General features: G+C 31.3%; 1 protein-coding gene across 2 annotated transcripts in view; it reads right to left on the minus strand.

The window, feature by feature from the left end:
- Positions 1 to 24,025, minus strand: part of LOC129988970 (uncharacterized) — a 31,571-nt gene that overhangs the window by 7,475 nt on the left and 71 nt on the right. The window contains exons 2-12 of one of the 2 annotated variants that reach the window (XM_056097266.1): positions 22,465 to 22,537; positions 22,187 to 22,257; positions 15,787 to 16,100; positions 12,507 to 12,630; positions 10,843 to 10,967; positions 8,753 to 8,871; positions 6,717 to 6,877; positions 5,782 to 5,880; positions 5,429 to 5,528; positions 3,367 to 3,430; positions 2,116 to 2,167 (exon numbers count right to left, since the gene is read on the minus strand). In XM_056097266.1, coding sequence (XP_055953241.1) covers positions 2,116 to 2,167; positions 3,367 to 3,430; positions 5,429 to 5,528; positions 5,782 to 5,880; positions 6,717 to 6,877; positions 8,753 to 8,871; positions 10,843 to 10,967; positions 12,507 to 12,630; positions 15,787 to 16,100; positions 22,187 to 22,225 — 1,197 coding nt within the window. In that variant the 5' untranslated portion in view covers positions 22,226 to 22,257; positions 22,465 to 22,537. Of the gene's footprint in view, positions 1 to 2,115; positions 2,168 to 3,366; positions 3,431 to 5,428; positions 5,529 to 5,781; positions 5,881 to 6,716; positions 6,878 to 8,752; positions 8,872 to 10,842; positions 10,968 to 12,506; positions 12,631 to 13,575; positions 13,656 to 15,786; positions 16,101 to 22,186; positions 22,258 to 22,464; positions 22,538 to 24,025 lie in introns of those variants that run through there. The other variant, XM_056097267.1, reaches the window with a different exon arrangement.

Genomic DNA, 24,025 nt, shown 5'->3' on the forward strand with positions numbered 1-24,025 from the left:
ACTTTTGTAATTAAATAATTTTTAAAAAAATTGTTTGATTTATTTTAAGTATTAATAAAATTTTTTAAAAAAATTTAAAAGGATAAACATTGAAATGCATTAATTTTTATTTCTTCATGAAACATGCGGAAAATAGGAAATAAGTTTTAAGTCGCTTTAATATTTTAAGAAATCTTATTTTTTTTGCTAAAAATCAGGTATTATTAGAAAATATTATCCGCTTTTGGCCACCAGCCATTCTTTCATCATATAAAAAGTATTATTTAGTAATGTCAGCTAAATTTGATAAACTATAACCTATGACACAAAGAAAAGTACCATTTAAAGCTATTTGCACACTAAACATGGACGATTCTGATTGATAAGCTATGTCCTCTAAGTGGCCATCAGTTGTTGAATTTGCGTGTTATATCGAAATTTTATTTTCTGATATATCTCGAACACAATAGGCAGAAAAAGGCAGATATCCACTGTTGAGATATCTAGGAATCTTGACTTTTCCTATGACAAGAAAACTGATGATAAAGTACCATTCATTAAGGGTGGGGAACTATCACTTTTATCCCATAGAGAAAGAAGATAGAGTGAAATAGTGTTTTTTGATATTTCTCACAAGGACAGATGACGAATACCCCATCTAAATCATGAACTTTCTAATGCTATAGAAAGTTTATAATTCTAGATCGGTATCGATATAAGTAAATTGGTATTTAGGCTTAGCTGGAGGATTTTATTGTGATTGTGTTGCATTTTTATTGTGTTTTGAAATTTTTTGGAAAAAGAGTGATTGTAAAAGCCAATCAACCACTGATGATATGAGGTGGTAAGTTTTCATGTGAAATAAGAATTGGTAAAATAAGTAGAATGATTGGCTTAACTGATTTTTTTAAAAAAAATTTCTATTTATTTTAAAATGTAGATACTATAACCCAATTCGAAGATATTTAATTTAATGAACGAGCCAGCGATCTCTTGCAATGTTTTAAGTCAATCCAAGAGAAAATCGGAAGATTGCAAAGGATCTAATGGGCATGTGGCACAGACATATGATGAACTTCAGTGGAATTGGATATTAAATGCATGATCATCCGTCCCCTACCTGCAGTTCGGATTTCCCCAAGCTAGCGTGTCTCACCCCCGTTTGAGGGGAACCAGCAAGTAATGCTAGAACATTCTCATTATAGAAATTTTATTCTTCAAAATTGCTGCGAAATTCTAAAAAAAATTAAGAAATTTAATTAAAATCTATAATTCTTTTAGACTGCATCATTTTCATTCTCATTCAGGCTGTATAATTTACTAATATTTTGATTAGATGCAATTTCGTAACAAAAAATTATTTAAATGTTATTATGGAAACAATTCATTTCGCCTAGTGTGTGCGTGGTGAAAACTCCAGTAGCTCAGTAAAAAAATAAAGAAGCTTTAATCTAAACGAATTCCTAGTATCAAAACACAACCGAAACGCTCAATAAAAGCAGCAAGAATCGGTATTAAAGAACCGCGAGAGCACAAAGCGCTTACAAGAAACTCGCTAAAAATCAACACTCTGAAGAATGACTTCTCTCAACTACTCCCTTGTTCAACTCATCTCGACTATCGCTCTGTCTCTCGACTATTAACTGACACTTCTCTGTTGTTAATCTCAGTCTTTTATTTCTTCAATCACAGAGATTATATGATTTAGTACAAAAAAGCCGGAACTTGAATCGAAATGGAATTATCATCAAGATTCTTGAATATTCGAGATCCTATACCCACCAATTTCAATCCAAAACGCCAAATGGTCGCCTAGTTTTCAGCCAAGGGATTCACTTGCATGACATCCATACAGAATCTACTAGAGTTATCTACAATATTCTTTCCTTAGCCAGAAAATTAATCGATGCTGTAAAGAAATGCTGCAAATTTTTTACAGAATTTTGAAGGGATTGTTGCATGTAGCTTGATGTTTGCACCAACTCTCATTCTGTGTATTGGATATTTTTTGAAAATCAGCATACTCTAAATTTGTTAGAGATTGTTTATGTAAGCGCTATGCAACATGTTCGAACATTTTTGGAATATTCAAATACTGTTTCTTAATTCTTGTGGCAATATAATTAGCATACTTACGAAACGATCATTGGCTCCCAGTTTCTCGTATCTTATATTGTAAGATGATTCACTGAAAAGAGAATTTTCCATTTTAGGTTGTTAATATATTCTTTTTGTTTAATTCATATTAAACATTTAATAAAATCAAAATTTGTCTTAATCGGAAAAAAACCCCCGTCTCCTAATAGCACACATGTGTTATACAATTTCATGTAATATTAACCCCTTCGCATACAATGACGTGTATGATACGTGCATTGAATTACTGAATTTTTAATTTTAAATCTGCAATTAAATGAAAATATTAAGTAATTTAAAATGAAAAAAAATCACTAAGAAATGCTTCAGTATTTCAAAGCTCTTTATATTATTATAGGAATTAAAATGGCCATAACTGTCCCCGATATGACGTGCCGTCTAATTAAGAAGTTAAATAAATTCGAAATCAAGGGCTTAAATAACAACCGCAATATTCTATATTATTAAACATTAAATAATAAAATATTGTGCAACTGGCTGTTCTACCTGGATTTCATAACTTAAACAATTCTAACTAAACAAGATAAAAATTGTAGGTATTATTCTTTTCAATTATGTATTACAAAACTTTTTAACTACTTTTACAACAATTTTTTTACAAACAACTTTTTAAACTCTCTCTCTATTTTTAATGATCCCTCTGCAAATATGTATTTACTGAATCATAAGTATCTTTGCTAAAAGATAAAGTCATTAACTCGGTTTAGAACAAGATGTTGTTAACTTGAATTATTGATTCTTCTAGAAATAATAGATAAACTAAGTGGAGATAATGCCTACTCCATTTAGTTTGAATATTACCAAAGTGTAATTTGTCCGCAAAAGAGATGTTTCTGTTGGAAAATTGAAGAGTAACTGTGACCCATTCCCATTAATTCTGATATGAAGGGCTTATTTCATTTTTCAGTCCAATGTTATAGAAAATTTCATTTTCCTTATAATTGACAAAACTGCATTTCTAAACAAATTAACCTTTTGTTCTCCGAAAAATAATGAGATGCATTACTATACATATGTGAATATAAAGATTTCTTTTAGTATCTAGAAATCTCAGAAATAGTAACAGGTTTGGTATAACCCATAAAAATTAAAGTTTATGCTATTATACGGGTTTTATTATAATCATTATTCTATCAAGAATGTGAAAAAGATGCATCTTTCATAGTCAGATTGGACATGGGAGTGATAAGGGTTAAATGCAATGAGAAAAAAAGCAAAAAGCTGACTTACTAGCATGCCTTTCCACATTTTAAGGAGCAGTTCTTCACAATGTCGCTAGTTATAGAACGAAAACCTAAAATAATAATCTTAAATGAGGTCACTTTTTACATTTTCATATATGCAATATAGTAAAAGCGTAATAATTGTCAAAAAAAAATAAAAAAATCGGGCCCGAGATGTTTACGAATCTTCTTGTTTTAGACCTCCCAGATTTCGAAAAACACATTTTTGGAAAATGTCTATCTGTGACAAATATAACTCAAAACGCTTTGAACTGGAACGATGAAATTTGGAATATATTCTTAACGTCAAATTTGCATATTTCTATCAAATTCTGAACGAAATCCATTTAGAGAAAGTCTGTTCGGCTGTCTGAATATAAATTAATACGATAACTACAAAACGAAGGGAGCTAAACGAATACAATTGAACAGCAGATTTAAAATCTTAAGTGTAGTTAAATAACACATTTTGTATCAAATCTGTCAAGAGGTTGACTATTTGTCTGTCTGTACTTTCCGAAACATGTAAATACAATAATTTAAAACGCGTTTACTTAAATATATCAAATTTGCCACGAGATTTTGTGATTATAAGTTAGTTTTGTGTTATATTTTTATTTCAACTATTGAGAAAAATGTGGCTAAAATTCGATTTTTGGCTATTATTAATGCATGCTAGGGATAAATCGCTAAATATCTCGCCAAGGATGACACGATAGATTCAATAAAAGTACTAATTTCAAGCCAAGAGTTAATATTTCGCAACTATTGTACGCCAGTGTCATGCAAGGTGTTCTCCGGCATAGCAAATATTTTGGGCAGACTACTCTCACGGGTTTTTGGTGACGATATTTTGTAACTGCACTTAAATGCATCTACAATTGCATGAGGTGTATGGTGAATACTCCATTAAGCTATCGTGAAGTGGTGCCAATATATTTGAGAAATGGCGTTCAGATATTGATGACACTCAGCAAGAGGACAGATTATCAGTTGCGCCAAATTATGAAAATATTGGAGGAAATTTATTGCAGAAGTCATTAAAAACTTGTACCACACTTCAACAAATGTTATAGTAAGTTTGTTATAAAATTTCGACCCGGTTTTGTTTTATTAAGCAATGTCACTAACTTTTTGATTGACACTCATATATCGGCACAAAAAAGTTAATTTAAAATAAAAGAACAGTAAGATTATTTTGCAAAATTAAAAATATTTTAATGTTTAGTTTCAGCATTTTTTGAATTCGAGGGTAAGGCAATTTTAAAGGAGATATTTTTAATAGTAGCAGACGATTTTAATATAGGTTGCTATAACAACCATTATACGTTTATTAAAGTTCAAATAATCGTTTGGTATCATTTTATTCTTTATATGATTATTTATTTATTTATTAACACATTATTGACCGGGAAAGTCATATGGTGTCCTTGAATAACCATACGTTGTTGACTGGGGATGTCATATGACGTCTTTTAATAACCATACGTTAATGGCCAGGAACGTCATATGATGTCTTTTGATAACCATACGTTGTTGATCGGGAACGTCATATGACGTCTTTACCATACGTTATTGACCGGTAACATCATATGGCGTCTTTTGATAACCCTACGTTATTGACCGGGTGCGTCATATGGCGTCCTTGAATAACCATACGTTGTTGACCGGGAATGTGATATGGAGTTCTTCGATAACAGAATGTAATTGAGTGGTCTTTCGAAAAAATCGCCAACCACAAATGTTAGTTCTGATATAAGAAAACGGTGAACAATGTGTTAAAACGCTGAGACAACATAAAAAGAAAATATCTAGGTAGTCAAATAGTGATTAATGATTTAATTTTTAAGGCTGAAAGAATAGAAAAATTTCAAAGATAAAACTATTTTTTTCATATTTTTATAAGGCAATCCGCTCTTTCTTCCGTTGCGGAATTTGAATATTGTAATGATATTTTTGCGAAAATTCTGAACTTATACTTGAGTGTTATTGTTTTTAAATTTTAAACGATGTTTATAATTAATATTTTACTCGAATCATTGCTGTATGAAAAATGACAGATTAAATACCTGCTTGGCAAAGCTGCTCGGTGTGTATAAAATCGACATCTTTGTCGATACATTGACCCAATTCTTGAAGCTTTTTTAGTTTACAGTGCTCCACACACATCTAAAAACATATAAAAAAAGAGTGGAATTGTTTTAATAATACTAGCTAAGTCTAGCATTTTTAAAGCAGTATCAATGTATTTTTATGAAGAAATATTTTTGTGGATTAGTTATTTTATTATTGAAAAAAAAAACTGTCAGAATCAGAAAGTACATATTCAAAAGAGCTAATTTCAAAAAATGTATTATGAAATTTTCTTGTAGAACTAATGTTATGATATTTAAATAAATAAAACAAAAGAATTTGTCTATACCATATGATTCAGAGGTCCAGTTCCATTGTTTCTTTTCCATTGTTCTAAATAATCGAAACAATTTGTGTCGTATGGGGGTGGCAACAACTCATTCGATGTCTGAAAAATAAATTAAAAAAATAAATAAAAAAACGCATTAGGACGAAATATCGATTAACGGAAAACACATGTTTAGAAAGCAGTAGATGAACGAAAAATAATTCCCCATCCCCCATTCCGCGCTTGAGGGTTGTCTCTCATATTCGTGGATAATTCTTCAAACTCCTCGTTTTTTATAAAACATCGTATTAGATTCAGTATCTCCTTCAATAGGAATTTTAAAGCAAAATAGGGATTTTTTTGCGCCTCCAGTCCTTTCTCCTTTCGAAATGTTGGCAATGCAATAATTGTAAATTCCTTTTTCTTGTAGAAAAATTTTACCAGAATTTGACTCAAACACAGAAGTTTATCAACATTTTTAAATCGTATTTCTTTATGATTAATTTTTTTACAGTTATATTCACATACAAGAAAATAATTGATAGCAAGTGAGAGAGATCTTCCTAAATCTTTAACATATTCTTTAATAAAGATGTTAATCCCATTTGTTCTTCCTAAAAATTGTGGATCTTGGGCAAGGCAGTGAATGGAAGGAGGGTTCAGTTCTTTTTATTTGGTTTTCTATTCCCTATTCGTAGATTTTTCTAACTCGCATTCGCTAAATCTTCGTTTTCAGTGCCGCAATAGGAATATGGACAAGTTTGGTTATCCAACCTTCAATTCCATACTATGCTAACTCTAGCACGTTTCAAATTTGGAGTGCCAACAATGTGGAGTGATTGTGACTGTCCGCCTTCATATGTAGATGGAATTCATTCCTCCACCATAAAAAAAATTGTGCTACAATTTTATTCTGATTATTTGCTACTCGAGTTACACACTTGCCATCAACTTACCATCGAAACGTATGCATTGTACTGAATTCCAGCTTCGAGTGATGTACCTTCTGAGAAAGGATTTACAAGAGCTCTGCGGTCATGAATCATCATTTGAACCAGGATGGGATCCGTGAAGTAGACGTATTCCTCTCCTTGAGTGTCTAAGTGTATCTCGATTTCTGTCAGAAAAAAAAAATGATTTCATCGTTACTTGTTATTAGACTCATTAATCTGAGCGATGCTTCACTGTGTGGATTTCAAATTAACTGTTATATAACTATTATAATATGCTATTAACTTTAAACTATTATACACAATGGGATCTAAAACTGTTATCCAATAATTTGCAAGTAATTCGGAAATGAAAAACAAAATAATTATTATGGAACCTGGGTCATAAAAGCAACATCCATACGCTAAATTAGTCACCGTGACAATGAAAAAAGAGGACACAGCGAATATATGTAGGACTCAGAAATCACTACTATTTTAGAACGCACATTTAATTACATTTAGGACATATATACATTAACATAAAAGAATTGAACATTCAGTAGATTTCGTCGAATACGTCGCGTCGCGTCTTTACTCTCGTCCAGATCCGTCTGATCTGCCACGTGTTTTCTCTCGTCCAGATCCGTCTGATCTGCCACGTGTTTTCTCTCGTCCAGATCCGTCTGATCTGACACGTCTTTTCTCTCGTCCAGATCCGTCTGATCTGACACGTCTTTTCTCTCGTCCAGATCCGTCTGATCTGACACGTCTTTTCTCTCGTCCAGATCCGTCTGATCTGCTCTCCGTCTAACCAGCGTCAACTCCGTCTAACAACCAGCAGATGGCGCTCGCCAACAGGCGCTCGTCACTACATATATCCCCTATATATATATATATCCTTCATAAATTTTTCTTAAGGATGGAACTATGTTCGTAAAAGATTGTTCTATCATAATTTATAACTGGTGTTTATGGTCGCTTGAAAATACATACGCAACAAGGCAATGCGATGATCAACAATACTTAAGCTTTGTCGTTTGGAGTAGCGGTATGGATGACTCATTGCTTGGAGCATGCTTATAATTACCATAACTCGATTAGAGAGTTAATCAAATTCTTATAGAAATATGCACATAATTACATTTTGGGAGGCATTTGACGATGCATAATGTATTGTTTCTTTTTTTTTTTTTTCGCTACTTCATCCCACAATATCCCCTGTAACAGTCTTGCATCGTATTTGCGACCACATGTTTTTGTACAAAAGTGACGTATTTTTGAAAGCTGGATTTCTTTCAAATTTCTTTTGTAAATATTCTATAAAATTAATTTTTGAGTATTCGGTGAGGATTTAGTCTCATTGTGATTTCCTAGCCTTTCCGAGTGCAGAAGTCTGATGTAGAATCTCAATTCATGCCTGTACAATGGCGGATTCAAGATCGACTCAATAAAAGTTTCAACGGTTACATCAGTCAAAGTAAGTCACATTACATCAGTCAAAGTTAACAATTGACCTTTGCTGCGATGTGGGGGGGCTTCGAGAAAACTGTACTCACTTGCTATCAGATCAGGGTTCAGAACTATGAGGTCCATTCCAAAACAACTATCGTGTAACTTCAGATTCGGATTTTAATCTAGTTTAAATAAAACACAAATATGCCGAAAAGATGAAGTCTTTAATAGAGTAATATAATATTTCAACCAACGTTTGATTAATGTTTCTCAAAAAAAAATTAATAAATTTAAAATAAAGGTGCAAGCAGAAAAACGGCATTTTAATTGACAGCACAATGAGATATTTATCATTAAAAACTTTCTTATTTATTTATAACGGCAAATAAGATGATTCAATGAATTCATTTTTAATAAAAAAAAAGTGTTCTAATATGAATCGATCCAAAAAGAGAATAAAGTTTTAAATATCCCTAAAAAATTAATTTAATACAATTTTTAATAATTCCTTCCTATTTTCTTAAAAATGTGACAGTTTTATGTAAACACACTTTAGAAAACCATTATCCAAAGTAAATTTACACGAAAATGAACATTGAATAACGTACGATATGTGTTCGGATAAACTTTATCTGGAGCATCTGGCTGTCCCACCAATGAATCGATGGTGAAGCATACGTTAGGTTCTCCTTTGGCATCGACAACAGGAATCCGTTTGTAAGGTTGACTGAAAAAGTGGACAGAATAGAAAAAATAGAAATAATCAGCACATATCAATAACATGAAAAAACGGCCAATGAAAACACAAAACCTTGGATATTTGGCTAATTTCTTATACGAGATTGATTCCATCACTTAAAAGATGACGTAATAGCGAGAAAAAAATGTTTATCATGAATTCCCATTGCAAATCGATCAAAATAATCATTTCTTCAATTCCTTTATTCCATGATTTAGCATTAGATTTTACTATATATACATTAGTTTGTAAATAGTTACTTAATAAAGAATATTGTGCATTTTATTGTTTATCCAAAAATAAAGCTTATATTAAGACAAACTTTTAATAATGAGATTCGATAAATTAATGGTAACTAGGATATAACTCATTTGTATGATATATTGAATTGAAAATAACCAATAATTGATACAAATAAAATAATAATCTTAATCTTTACTTAAAATAAAGAAGAAGGTGTGTTTGTTTTTGTATGTTGGCGCTTCACAGTTCACATCGTTTGACCTAGAGCTAAAAATGATATACATACTTAGGAAGATAATAATGTGTGCTTACGAGAGATTTTTTAAATTCTTAATAAGAATTGTAATTAATTTTGTCATATTTCCGTGATAACTTCTGAAAATATTATAGCACATAAACGATTTTTAAATTATATTAAAAATCTTTTCAAAGGTACCAGTTTTTAACCATTAAATTTTTCTATTTATAAATAACTTTAAAAAAATGTTTTAATCAAGCAGTTTTTCTAACAATATATATCTTTCTATATTTGATACGTCATTTAACGTTCGATAAAGATCAGTATTTCCGATATTAAATTTGCTTACCGAAGTTTTTTCATCTGGCGAGTTCCAGAGAGCAGACTTCCTATAAATAGACTTCGTTCAAAATTGTTAGAAATCTTTTTCCACAGAACAGCAGCAGACTACTAATAAAGTGGTAAGCCATTTTTACAAACTGCCAAATTAATCGCTGTTATTTGTAAACGAAAATTACTTGCCCATGTATACGACTAATAATCGGTCATCGACGAATATTGTGGTTCGTTATTAATAATTTGTTTAATTAGATATTAAAAATTAGGCATCCATAAATTTTTATGAAAAAATATTTCTTGAAAACTGTGGACTATGTTGCACTGCGAGTCGGAATGGCGGCTTTAATACATGGAAATGGATTATGAAATTTTTTTTTAGAAATATGAAACAAATCAAGTTAAATAAAAATATCATGAAGAAATATCATTTATTTCTAAACAGAAAATGACATTTTGAAACCAATACACTATATATTATACATTACCAGTAATATACAGAGCCATTTTTCCTAGGAACCAGTTGCAATGTTTATTGAAGTCAAGCATTCATGAGTTGCGAGAATTTATTTTGATAGCCGACTTGTCAAATATTTACAGTGGTAGCTTGATACGATACTTGATTGTACGGTATGGTTGCCCAACCAAATTCTTCTTTGATGATAATAACTTGGCACATGTGTTGTTTCTATTCTAGGGTACAAAGAATAGTAGGCTTCGAATTATGGAGAGCTAGCCAAAATGTCTCTCGTATGCTTAAGATTTACTTATAATGCATTTCTTATTTACTTATAATGCATTTCCCATTTACTTATAACGCATTTGCATAGATACCATATTTAATCCTTCAAATGTGATATCTATTCGAGTTACAAATAGGACTTTTGAGAGTTTTTAAATCTTGGTAAAATTTTATTATCTTGGTAAAAAGTCCGTACCCATACATTTGAATGAATTAAATACAATTAAATGATAACGAAAAGGGTTATATTCGCCATACATTGCTAATCTCCATTCTACAGTTGCAATATGACTCACTGTTTGATGAAAGCTTTTATTGTGGTCAATGATATCACTATATCTTTGCTGACTAAATATAAGTGAAATGTAATTGATAAGACCTGTCTTCACCCGAGACTTACGTGCAAAGGAATTTCTTTTCTTCAATTCTGCTCATACAGAGTTTGATAATACTCTCATTGTGTGCCTCCGTGAATGTTCTTTTCCAATTGAACTTCTCACCAACTAATCTAGTAAGAACAGGCTTCTGAAAAAAGAAAGAACCGAACATTTCAAAACTGATATTGAAATATTAATGAAACCATATTACCTTTCAGATTATCAATTAATAAAGATAAAATTCGTTTTTCTTTATCGTTTAATGATGCAATGTCATACATTATTTTTTAAATGCAATTTTAGAACTAAGATATTATCTGTATTGTACTCCAAGTCATTAATTATGGTTTTAGATGCAGCGTTAATAATTTTGAAGTCTCGAAGCTGAAATATATATATAAACCCAGCAGGAGTGATACTTCTTTGAAAATTTCTTGCACACTCTCCAATTAAGGTCGTATTCCCCTACATAAAACTATGAACCTTATGTCAGGCTTCAAATACTTTGAATGGCGCAAGCGATCAAAGTTATGAAATCAAGATCTTTGGTTTTGATCTAACAATTTTACTGAATCTCATGCAAATATATATTTTGAAAATATTGTTGTCAACCAAATGAAACCAAAATTTGACACGGAATGTTCTAATCACACTATTTCATTGATTAGAGTCATTCGTTTATGAATTATTGTGCTTATATATATGCGAAATTTCAGACCGACAGACAATCTTTGACAAACCTTTGACAAATTTGGTACACAGTTTGGTAAAAATCTATAATTTAGATGCTCAAAATGTGTATCAAATTTTAATTTATCTGGCTCTTTGCGAGTTCTTTTTTGAAGTTATTGAGTTCACTTCTATTCTGATAGCCAGATAGGCAAACTGATTCTGAATAGATTTAGTTTGAAATTTGATAGAAATCAACACATTTGGTGTAAAGGCCTTACATCAAATTCCATCTGTTTACCTGAGGCCGCGGTGGCCTGGTGATAAGGTCTCGGCTTGTGAACCGTAGGGTTTCAGGTTCCACCGAGGAACCGTCGTGTAAGGGGGTCTGTTGCACGTTAAATCAGTCGTGCCAAACGTTATCCCGCTGGTGCGGTGTGGTGTGGAGAGGGGGGTGCCAGCTCAGGTGTTATCCTCGTCATCTGACCACGGTACAAAATCACGAGGTCCGTCTCAAAATAGCCCTAGTGTTGCTTTACAACGGCACGTTAATATAACTAAACTAAACTAAAACCATCTGTTTACCTCAAAACGTTTTGAGTTATCATGTTCACAGACAGACAGTCAAAAATTTGTTTTTTGAACTCTAAGAGGTCTAAAATATGTAGATTTGTCAAAATCTCGAGTTCGAATTGCATGACGATTACAATACTTCTTCTAATTTCGTATACGAAAAAATAAAAATAAATCTTCACAAGTAAACCTGTAGGAAATTCTTAACCATTCAGTCTTCCTATAAATCCAATTCCCTAAGTATGGATACTTCATTCATAATGGTAAATTATGTATTTGATGAGAAAAGGAATATTGACAATAAAAATAATTTAAAATTCAATAAAAATATTTTAAAGTTTATAATAATGCCCTTTTTCCTTTCACTACGGGACATCGCTATTTTTTGATTTTTTAATATTGATATTTTTAGTCACCATTATTTTCTATTTAATATAATGCCTACCCCTGGATAAGTGTGGTTAGCATTATTGCCTGGACACATAGCCGGATATTTTTGGCAAAACTCTTTCGGATCCGAAAATACGCAATTCTTCTCATCAATCGAACAAAAGTAAGTTCTTCTCTTCCTGTAAAATAAGGAGAAAAATGGGTACTTGTCGGTTTTAATGACGACCAAAAAGCGCCAAGAAAAAAATTCGCCAATTTGGCGATTTCAATTGGCAGCATTTGATTCGCACGTGATTTGAACGTATTTTTACACACACACACACACACACACACACACACACACACACACACACACACACACACACACACACACACACACACACACATAACGTGCACTTGAGTATATTTTTATAATTTGGCGAAATTTTTTTCTTGGCGCATTTTGATCGCCGATAAAACCGACAAGTACCAAAAAAATAAATATTCAGATTAAATAAGTTGTTTAATTCATAATAAAGAATTGTAAAATTCTATGATACGATATCATGATCTAGTGTAAAAATTCACGCAGTTTTAGTCTAAATTTAAAATTCTTATCTCTTCGCCAAAGCAAGCCATAGCGCCATATAACCAAAATCTCAAAATAAATGAGTTTATTGCCATTTTAGTCATTGCCACTATAATTGTAAGTGTTGGCAATGGTGCTGTTCTGTATGTCTTGGTGAAAATAATTTTAGAATTTTAATTCCTTATACATTTTTTATTTTTAAATTAACTGATGTATTTAGTATTATGTTTTATATCGAAATTTAGATAACACTAGCAGTACCCGCACGGCGTTGCCCGTAGCATAGCATCCAAAAAGAAAAATTAGCTTTAAACTTGTCTAGCCTCCACTCGATATGACATGGGCTGTTACACAACATCAAACAAATATAAAAAATATATTTAGAAATTATCAAAAATAGCTACAAAACAATTTTTTATAGCACACATTCAGAAATATTTAGACTGTTAAAAAGGTAAAAATATGATATGCCTGTAGACAAAACAATCCACTAAAAATATACAATAGAAAAGCTGTTTTAAAATTTATAAATATACAAATATGTCATTGTACCTACTGTTCAACACTTGTTTATGAACTCTGTATAATTTGATATAATGATAATTTGCTACATGATAATTTGCACTTCTCATGAGATTTTAAAGAGAGACGGTTACTTCGCTCAATAGAACTGCTCCTTCTGCAAATTCATTCTTTCTCTGATATTTGCTACCGAACGTTTCTTTCCTCTTCATTTTCCTTATCGCGCAACAAATGAAGATTTTTTGCATTTAATGTGTTCCAGCCAAAGTTGGATTTCCTTCTTTTGGGCATAATGAGATTTGAATCGTTTTTTAAAATCAGACGTAAACAAAGAAATGTATCGCATATGCATACCACAGCTCTTGCTATTTGCTCATACGCAGTTTGAGGTTTTCACGCATGCACGGAATAGTTAAAATCGTCATTATAAAACTACTTTTCTTTTTTTATTTTGATATGACTTTATTGTACTAAAACCTTCCCAAATAAATGCTCTACAAAATGATATTAATTTCTCCGTTAACTATTTCTAGAATTTTTGTGGTTCAAACATACAGACGCTTTCAGGAGACTTCATTTTATACTATGTATAGATTTGAGGCATCATATTGTATAATCTAAAAACTGCTGACTTGTTTATCTCTTGCCAGAAATTTTGATGTCCACTAGCATAACAGTCTTAATAGTTTTAAATCTAATACTATTAATTAATTATTGCATTAAAAATTTTAATTCGGCAATCTTATCTTAATCTTGAGTCTAATCGAATTTTTTTAAAAAAACTAATATACTTGTAATGCAAGAGATATCTCAATCTTTTTTTAATTTTAGCATCATTGCTTTGGGTATATTTGTAAAATATTGCCAATTTGGCGTCATTCCTATGTATAAGAACTGATACTACAACTTCTTACAGTGTTTCATCCATAAGGGTGGTTTATTTCAAAAATAAAATTCAACTAAAATTTTATTTTTAATTGTTACAAAATAGTAAGTTCTAAAGCGATGATCTCTTAAGGTATGCGACTACGTTCGGAATGAATTTTTTAAATTATATATTTTTAAATATTTGCATTAAAAAGATTGAAAAAAAACCTGCATGAAACCAAATATGCGTTAAGTAGCAGCAAAAGTTAGCTTTAAAAAACTTTTTTTTTAAATTAAAAAGAGATGTCAAGCAAAATTTTTCTTGTTTAGAGGTTTATGAAATGATTTAATTAACATTTTGCAGATAGCTGAAGAAATATATTATCTAATTCCTGAATTAAAAAATAAAATATATTTCAATATATTCATTAAATATTGGGTATAGCTTGGGTAATAATTCAAAAAAATTTTTCACATTTTGAAGCATTAAAACAACTATAAAATATTTCCAAATGAATAGATTACATATTTTCTAGCTCAGGAACTGCAGAAAATATATAAAGAAATTATTATATCGAATTTGAATAAAAAATGTGCATTATAATTTTATTTATGAGCTTTTTCGCAAGATAATTCTATTAAAGATTAAAATTTGAGAAAACAATTTCAAACAACAAGAAATGTGCAAAATAGCACTAAAACGTATGTAAATGCAACTATAAAAATCAGTGCAAATTTCCAAAAAATAGAATTAGAAATAAAATTCTAATGGTTTTATAGAGAAGCCTCTTCTTCTCATCTAGATATACTATGAAGATCGGGCAGCAACAGTAAGCTAGGAGAACGCCAGTTGTTTGCTTTAGCAAAGACTATCAAAACACAGTCGTGAGAATTTGTTGTAGCGCATTTTCGATTTTTATTTAATTTTTTACAAACATCACCAAAGTCTTGAAATCATGTTTAGATCCAAACCTTTATCAATGTGTGTCCTGCTTCCTTTCTCCCAAAGATAAATCATTATGGAAAATGTTTCCGATGCTTTCTCAATAATATACCACCCTTTGCACAAGCAAGAATGTCATCCAACTGTTCGTACAATGTTTAAAATTAATATTTAAAGCAATTCTCTTACACGCCTTTTGAAAAATGATTAAGTACCTAAAACCATTTAATATTCTTTTGTACTTGTGGAGAATTTTACTAATGTTCATTTAGGTACATTGATCAGCTATCAACTATGAACTTATTTAATAGATCATTTAAGATCAACCTCGTTTTTATGGTTATTCCTTTAATTTTACTCGCCAATACATTTAAATTATTTCATTGTAAATAATAAAACATGATTGGAAGATGAAATCCACTGATTAACATTTACCTATTTTTATTGCACACGGTCAAAGCTGGTTGAACTACTTCATAGGGATTCGACACATACACATTAACGACTGTTGGATACGCCAAGTACATCCACATGAAATCAAGCGTTTGGTAAGTGAAACCTGTGAGACACATGACAAAAACTATGATCTTAATGGTCCTTTTCACCCAACTTTTGCTTTTGGCAATCACAGGAAAGCTGGTTATGAGAGAATTGCCTAGAATTGCTTTCGAATAAAGGCAGAAAGATTTATATTTGGCGGAACTATGCTGCTTAGGTTTCTTTGCCTTGAAGAGAGGATTGTCCTCCATCTAAAACAAAAATGGTGAACATTAATGGGACAGCTTTGGTATTCACTGTAAGTAAATAAACAAAATTTTTCAATTAGCTTGACAAAAGTATCCGTCAAGCATTAACATTACTTGAAATGTCATCTTTCTTTAGAATTGAATATTTCGCTGCGAATAAAAATAATCAACCATTTTGCTTATGGAGGTTGTATAACAACTTTTCATTGGAAATAAAAAAATTCAACCACTTTGTTGATGGAGGTTGTACATTTTACCTGCATGCTGACTGCTGTCAAGCTGACAGAAAAATACAAAAAGTGTCTTAATTAAATACTATATAAATACTTCTCGCATAAGACCCTCATAAATTAAGTTCCACTGGGATTTTATTCATTGCGAATTATTGTCATAGCAGCAAATTAAAAAAGGAAACGCAGTACAATATGAAAGTTTAAAACTCTGATAAAATATATATCCGCAATATTATTGTTTTTAAATTAATGAAATAAAATCTGAGAAGAAAAGATGGAATTTTGCTCGTCTTATTGTAATTTGTAGGTCATATCATTGTTTTTAATGTTCTATCATATTCCGTGCCTTCTTTGTTTTCTCACATTTTTTTCAATTAAAATACTGTTGTGGTGAAAACTTATAAGCCAGTTAACAGCTACGCTACCCGAGCAATTGCTTTTGTATCGTGGTCATGTTATTGGGCTGAGAACCACAAGGTCCCAGGTTCTATCTTCGCTCTCTCAATTCGCCACATTGGTGACTTGGACGATGAACCTTCAACCTTCGAACAGCTGTTGTGGCGCCATCTACCCACAGCAACCCAAAGTCGTCAGACTCACTTGACGCAGCATCAGCAACCACTCATCCACACACGCTCGCCATAACGCTTGACGCTACTCAAATGGATACCGGTGCATTAGAATTAACAGCTAATACATCACCACTCAACAGCCATATCGCGTCTCACCTTCGACTCACTGGAAGGAGAGTCTGTGGTGAAAGCTTATAAGCCAGTTAACAGCTACGCTACCTGAGCAATTGCTTTTGTATCGTGGTCATGTTACTGGGGTGCGAACCACAAGGTCTCAGGTTCTATCTTCGTTCCCTCAATCCACCACACTGTATCCATCAATATCAAAACTTGTCATTTTAAGTGTGGAGTTAAATAAATTGACTTTAATTCTCTGTCATAGAGTGAGGTGGTCAATTTATTTAACTCCACATTTAAAATGACAAGTTTTGATATTGATGGATACAGTATTTTAATTGAAAAAAATGTGACAAAACATAGAAGACACGGAATATTATAGAACATTAGAAACAATGATATGAGCCACAAAATACAATACAATGAGCAAAATGAGCACTCTCTAGAAAGTGGTTATACTCAAAGGTTTCAATAGAAGAGAAAAAAGATAATTTATTACACTGCATATCTGCTTCTTCCCATAACCTTTGCATTTTTAAAGTTTTTGCTACGAATTTGCAAGATTTCCCTGTGTTACTAGTTTCATAGTAAGGAAAGAAGTTTCAGGGATATTTTAATAGATGCTGAATGGATGCTAGATCCAAGATCCTCGACCTTGGGGTCGGAAACAAAGATTCTCGCAACTGCAGAAATTTCGCCGATATACCTATAAGGATCTAAGATACAATATTTTTCTTAACTCCTCCATACAATGCCGCGGAAAGTCTATAGCCGGCTTAAATATTAGAATCGAGTAAATTCTCTCTTTGGCATGTACTTGCGGAGCAAGCTGTCTAACAACACTCTGAATGATATTGGGTTGCACTATTATTTAAATTAACGTTATGTTATTTATCTGCGTATTGTTTATTTCTGAAAGTGCTGTCGTGTGCACGCTTTGACTATGTTTTAATACCTGTGTTGTGTGCTAGCTTATGGAATAAAACATCGTTATCTGTTCTCGATCTTATTGAACTTACTGTATACACACCAATCAGATTCTGAGTAACAATATGTTAACGTATTTCGTATCATAACAGTACCGGCATTCTACATAACTTCCCTTCAAAACAAACGTCAGATCATCATCACTTGCAGAAGAGAGGCTATTTATAAAAGGGAGGAATGTTTTAGTTTGTAATTTGAAACATTATTCGATTCAATCTAATCCAGTAAGTGTAATTTTCTTTATTGAAAGAAATCTTCCAATGGTACAATCGCCTTCAACGCTGGTAAAGTAGATACTAAATCCGTAGAAAAAATATCTCTATCTAGCATGAAATATCAGGTGAAGCGGCAATTTTATCATCTCCAATTAAAAATATTTATTTATCTCCCATTATTATCCACCTCCCATTAAAAATATTTTATCAAAATTTGAATTTGAGCCAAAATATGCTGCTTTGCGCCACGCGATTCGACGTGGAAGTATTTCTAACTTTCCTTCAACAATGTCGTCCATTTTCTCACTTTCTCCTTGCATAGTGACAGTAAATTTCGCACGTCTAGATAAGAATGTCTGTATATATATATATATATATATATATATATTGTTATAAAGAACCGGTTTAATGACTTATTTCAGAATCGGTAAGACCTTCGACTTTCTGAAACATTTCAATATCACACTGCGTAGTACAGGGTTAGCAAGAAATAAGTTATCCACTTCAGAGGGCTCTGAAATGCGTTCTATTGATTCAAATGAGATAAAATTTGAACTACAGATTATTGAGATGATGCGCTTTATATTTATTAAATAAAAAATAGTACAAAAATTCACCAGAAGGTGGCGTTGTAATACACATAAAACCATTTAATATGGTTTATAATTGTTAAATAAAGTAAAATTAAAATTGCTTAATATATTCTCCTCCATTTTCAACAATATGCTGCTTTAATCGGGGAACCATATTTTCTATAGATGACTGGGGTGAGTCTGTCGGAATATTATGAATATGGCTCCGAATGTTGTCTTCCTGATATGGTAGATATATGTCTTTTGACGGTAGATATTATCCTTCAAATAACCTCACAACCAAAAGTCGCAAGGGATGATGTCCCTTGAGCGAGGAGGCCATGCTATTGAGAAATGACGGCTGAAAACTCGTGCTTCTGTGAAAAGCTGTATTAACAATCGCTTTACACGACGATCAGTATGAGGTGGTGCACCGTCCTGCATGAAAATGATGTCTTGAAGGCATCCACGCTGCAGAAGAGTTGGGATTACAAAATCCCTCAGCATATCATGGTACCGTTGTCCAGTGACGGAACAGGTTTGGATTCCATTTAAATCTTATCGTTATCTCTTCAAAGAAATACGATCCACTGATAAACGTAGCTGTACAACCACATTATAATGTCACTTTTTCAGGATGCAAGGGTTGTTCCTGGATAACATGAAGGTTTTCCTCTGCCCAAATTCGACAGTTGTGGGTGTTAACTTGCCATTGAGGCAAAAGTATGCCTCATCACTCCACAGAATGTTCCATGTCCAACCACCACAAATGCCATTTGTGTTACAGCGCCATCTAATTGGTGAATTTTTGTACTAAATTTTTTAAAATAACAAATGCAAAGTGCATCATCTCAATAATCTGTAGATCAAATTTTATCTCATTTGGATCAATAGAACACATTTTCGAGCCCTCTGAAGTAGTTAACTTATTTCTTGCTAGCCCTGTATTTATGTTACCAGTAATATATGAAACGCTGAAATTTTTAGAATTCCAGGCGTTTTTACGCTAAGTATGAAATATGGGAATTATTATATATTTTCTTTTGGCATTCTGTTCTAGAATGTCAAATGCTATTTAGGCAAATATGACATAAATGGTAATGATAAGCTTATTATTCAGTTTTGAAACGTAGAACACACAAAATATTCATATTAAAATCTTTTCTTGAATGGCCACATAAAGTATGAATTTATTAAACGGCACTTTCTACATGGATATGTATTATTGAGTTCCTTTAAACACGCACAATAGGTATGAGAAATTTCTATTGTATGTATGCGATCATCATGGTATTTCCATCCATAATCGAATGTAATCTTATCCATGTGTTTCAAAACAGAGTCTTTTTCTTGGAGATGGATTTTATATTTTGACAGTTTGACATTCTATAAAATTATTAAAGAATGTGTGAAAATTCGTTTAATCGTTCCATGCATTGCTAATCGGTTTTTGGCATTCTATAAAAGTGCCAGTGCATTCTATAGAAAACCGGATTTCCAACATACAGCCTGAGTAAAAACTTTAAGGCCAGTAAAAATTTTTGAGAAAATGTAAAATTAAATAAAAGGGATTCAAATAATATTAATTATTAAAGTTCATTGGTAAGAAATAAATGCCATAAACATAATTTGTAAATACATAATTATGAGAAACATGTGGTTATTTAAAAAGTTAGTATTTCTGCCTGAGTAAAAACTTTAAGGCCACCAGTCATTTTTTTAAAAATAAATATAATATAATCATGTAATTACCATTGCAACTACTAGCTTGTGACAACGCTGCAATTTTCATATTTGTCATACGTTTCTTCGAAGTATTGGTGATCTTTGTGAAGATGGCGAAGGGTAAGAAGTTAACTGATCGTGAAAGAGGACAGATCGAAGCTTTGTCTTCAACAGGAATGAGCAGTCGTGCTATTGCGATAAAGATAGGAAGATCAAAGACTGTAGTCAACAATTTTTTTAAAATTGAAAGACAATTATGGTAAAAAGAATACTGGGGGAAGACCTAATGCTTTGTCCTCGCGTGATGAAAGAAGAGTTTGCCAACTTGCATCTACTGGAAAGTACTCAACCAGGAAACTGATTCCGACGACAGGTTTAAAAGTTTGCCAAAAAACGATTTATAACACAATTAGAAGGTCTGGAAAGTTCACTTATACAGCAAAATTGACTAAGCCTCAGTTATTGCAGAGACACAAAATAGAGCGTTTGAACTTTGGCCAGAAGTCATGACCTGGCACAACCAATGGATAGAAATTATTTTTTCTGACGAAAAAAAAAATGGAATTTGGATGGACCAGATGGCTGGAATTTCTATTGGCATGATATAAGAAATGAAAAAGAAATATTCTTCAAGCGCCAATTAGGTGGAGGGTCTGTCATGACTTGGGGCTGTTTTGCTTACAATGGTGTGGGCTCAATTGCATTCGTTTCAGGTAGAATGAATTCACAAGGATACCAAAATGTCCTAACAAATCATCTTTTGCCAAATGATGAATGTCTTGCTGGAGAAAATTGGAAATATTAGCAAAACAATGCATCGATCCATTCGAGTAACAGCACAACAAATTGGTTCCAAGTCAACAATGCTGAAACTGTGAAATGGCCAGCTAGATCACCTGACCTCAACCCAATCGAGAACCTTTGGGGTGACTTAGCAAGAAGAGTTTATGCAAATGGGAGACATTTTACATCAACAACAGAGCTGAAATCTACTATCGAAGATGAATGGTATGAAACCGACTCTACCCATTGTCAAAAACTCGTTTCATCCATGAAAACAAGAATATTTGAAGAAATGGCTCCTACCTTCTAAGAATTTGTAATTTTTTTTCTTATATGTTATTTTCTATGTTGGCCTTAAAGTTTTTACTCAGGCTCAAATATTCATCTGTGTGTTCTGTAATATTTTCTAATAATAAAATATTTGCAAATTAATTTTTATACTTTTTTTACTTTTATTTAAGCTCAATAATTATCAATCAAATGGTATTTTAATTCCTCAGTTTATATGTTTCCATTTTCTCAAAAATTTTTACTGGCCTTAAAGTTTTTACTCAGGCTGTAGATGGTAACATATTGATCGATACCGTCAATTCAAATGCAATCGGATTCCGCGCAAAAAATACTTCGAACTTGTATGTACTCCTCACTCATATGTGAAATTTGCAACTTATCTGAACAACTTGCAACCATTGTAGTTTAAATTTTGTTCTGCAAACCATTGCTGTTATTCTAATTACTTCTAAGGACTGTTGTGGAAACAAAGAAAAAAAAAAAGGTAAAGAAACGTGTAATACACACTGATAATAAATGTATCAGGTAAACATAATAATAAATAATTTTAACCTGAAAACCTCAAAGTTAATTATAATTTAGAGAATTTCTTACTTGAAATGACTTAAGTCCTTCTTCTCTGAACGGCATCATGTTAAATATGGTGCAGCTGCGCTTCCGATTGGCTGAAAAAAAGTTTTTATTATTTATATGTAAATAGCGAAACTTTGACAATGTTAAAGATGTGGAGGAGTCGAAGAACATTTATTTTTTGTCAAGTTATATTTTATTATTTTATTTTAAATGTTCAAACGTCTAATGATATTGCATAAGAAACTTTATTTAAGGATATTAAAAAATTTGCATAAGAAAAACAGAACAAGTTGCATTACCTTGAAAAGTTTATGTATTCAAATCACGCCCAGGTCACCACTTGTGGGAGGAAAGATGTTCCCCGCTTAAGTTCTAAGGGAATTAAAAATGCCATGAAATTAGCAAAAATAAGAAAATGATTTATTTTACACACAAAAAAAAGTTTTAAAAAGAGCAAGTAGTAATAGTTCCTCTTGAGTTGGGAAAAATATTAAATTCCGGCTGGTCAGTTGATGTAGTACATAGTTTACAGTCCCTATGGTCTAACTGGCATAGTACGTATGTAATGGCAAGTTGCCACAATATCACAATGAAATGATAAAAATTACTAAGTTTTATTAATAATAGTTTATTAATACTATAATAAAGTTTCCGTACATGGTTTCAATTAATGAAATGAGAGATTATAAATTAACATTTCATACTAAATTTTATTGATAGAGAAGTATATAAAGCTCCTAAGCATTATAATTTATTAATGAGCGGAAAATCGAAATAAAATCTAAGTAGCGTTAACGATCATAAATTGCAAAATACCCAGAGCAGGTTTCTGAAGTAATTAGAAAGTAAAATATGCATTTGCTCTTCCACAATTTATAGATAATAAAGAAATTTTTACTATTTTATTTCAAGAGTTTCTACTTAAGAACATTTTGATAAAGTTTATTGAATTAAAAATTAGAAAAAAAGTACTAATATGATTTTTATATAGTTTCTAAAATTGTTAAATCTTTATTTTTAATGTATTGAGTTTCAGAATACATTCGCACACATTTTGAAAATTTAAATTAATCAGAATTCTAATCAATAATTATGTAAATTTAAAAAAAAAACAAATAAACATAGTACTTTAAATAGGTAAATTATTTATTTTGAACTGAAATATCATATCATAAGATATTTTTCAAATTTTATTCACTTTATGAGAATTGTATTAATAGTTTTGAGCAGTAAAAGTAAATTATTTATCACTTTGATATTCATATTAAGTTCCAAAGTCAATTTTAATTATAAATAATCTTAATAATTAACATAAAGATGATAATTTCCCCAAACTGAGATTGATTCCAGTGGAAATATAATTAATAAATTGAAAAAATTGCGAAATGAAATATTTCTTATCTAATTTTTTTTCTTGCATATCAAAGAATCTGATATAAATGTTATATGCTATCTGACTTACGTATCTAATTACATGTTACGTAATAACACAATCTGCCAATTTAATAGCATAATAAAAACAAGAATTTATTCCTGCAAAAGTATACATTATTTTACATGGTGTCAGCAAAACATTATTCAAGTAAACAAATTTGATACATTTAGATATGATAAATATATAAAATAATATAGCAATAGTTCTTTGTATCTAATCGCTCTGAACGATATTTTACATATTTATAATTATATATTTCATTGAAATAAATATGATTAATTTTTATTAGTTATATAATAATTTAACTTAGAGGATCAATTGATATGATATATCTATGTATGTCTTGATATTTCAAATGTAAAAATAATTTTTTACTATCGAATTTTTTTTATTTAGAATGCAATTTTAAGGTATAAAGGAATTCA

This window comes from Argiope bruennichi, chromosome 10, assembly GCF_947563725.1.
Source record: "Argiope bruennichi chromosome 10, qqArgBrue1.1, whole genome shotgun sequence".
Classification (NCBI taxonomy): Eukaryota; Metazoa; Arthropoda; class Arachnida; order Araneae; family Araneidae; genus Argiope; species Argiope bruennichi.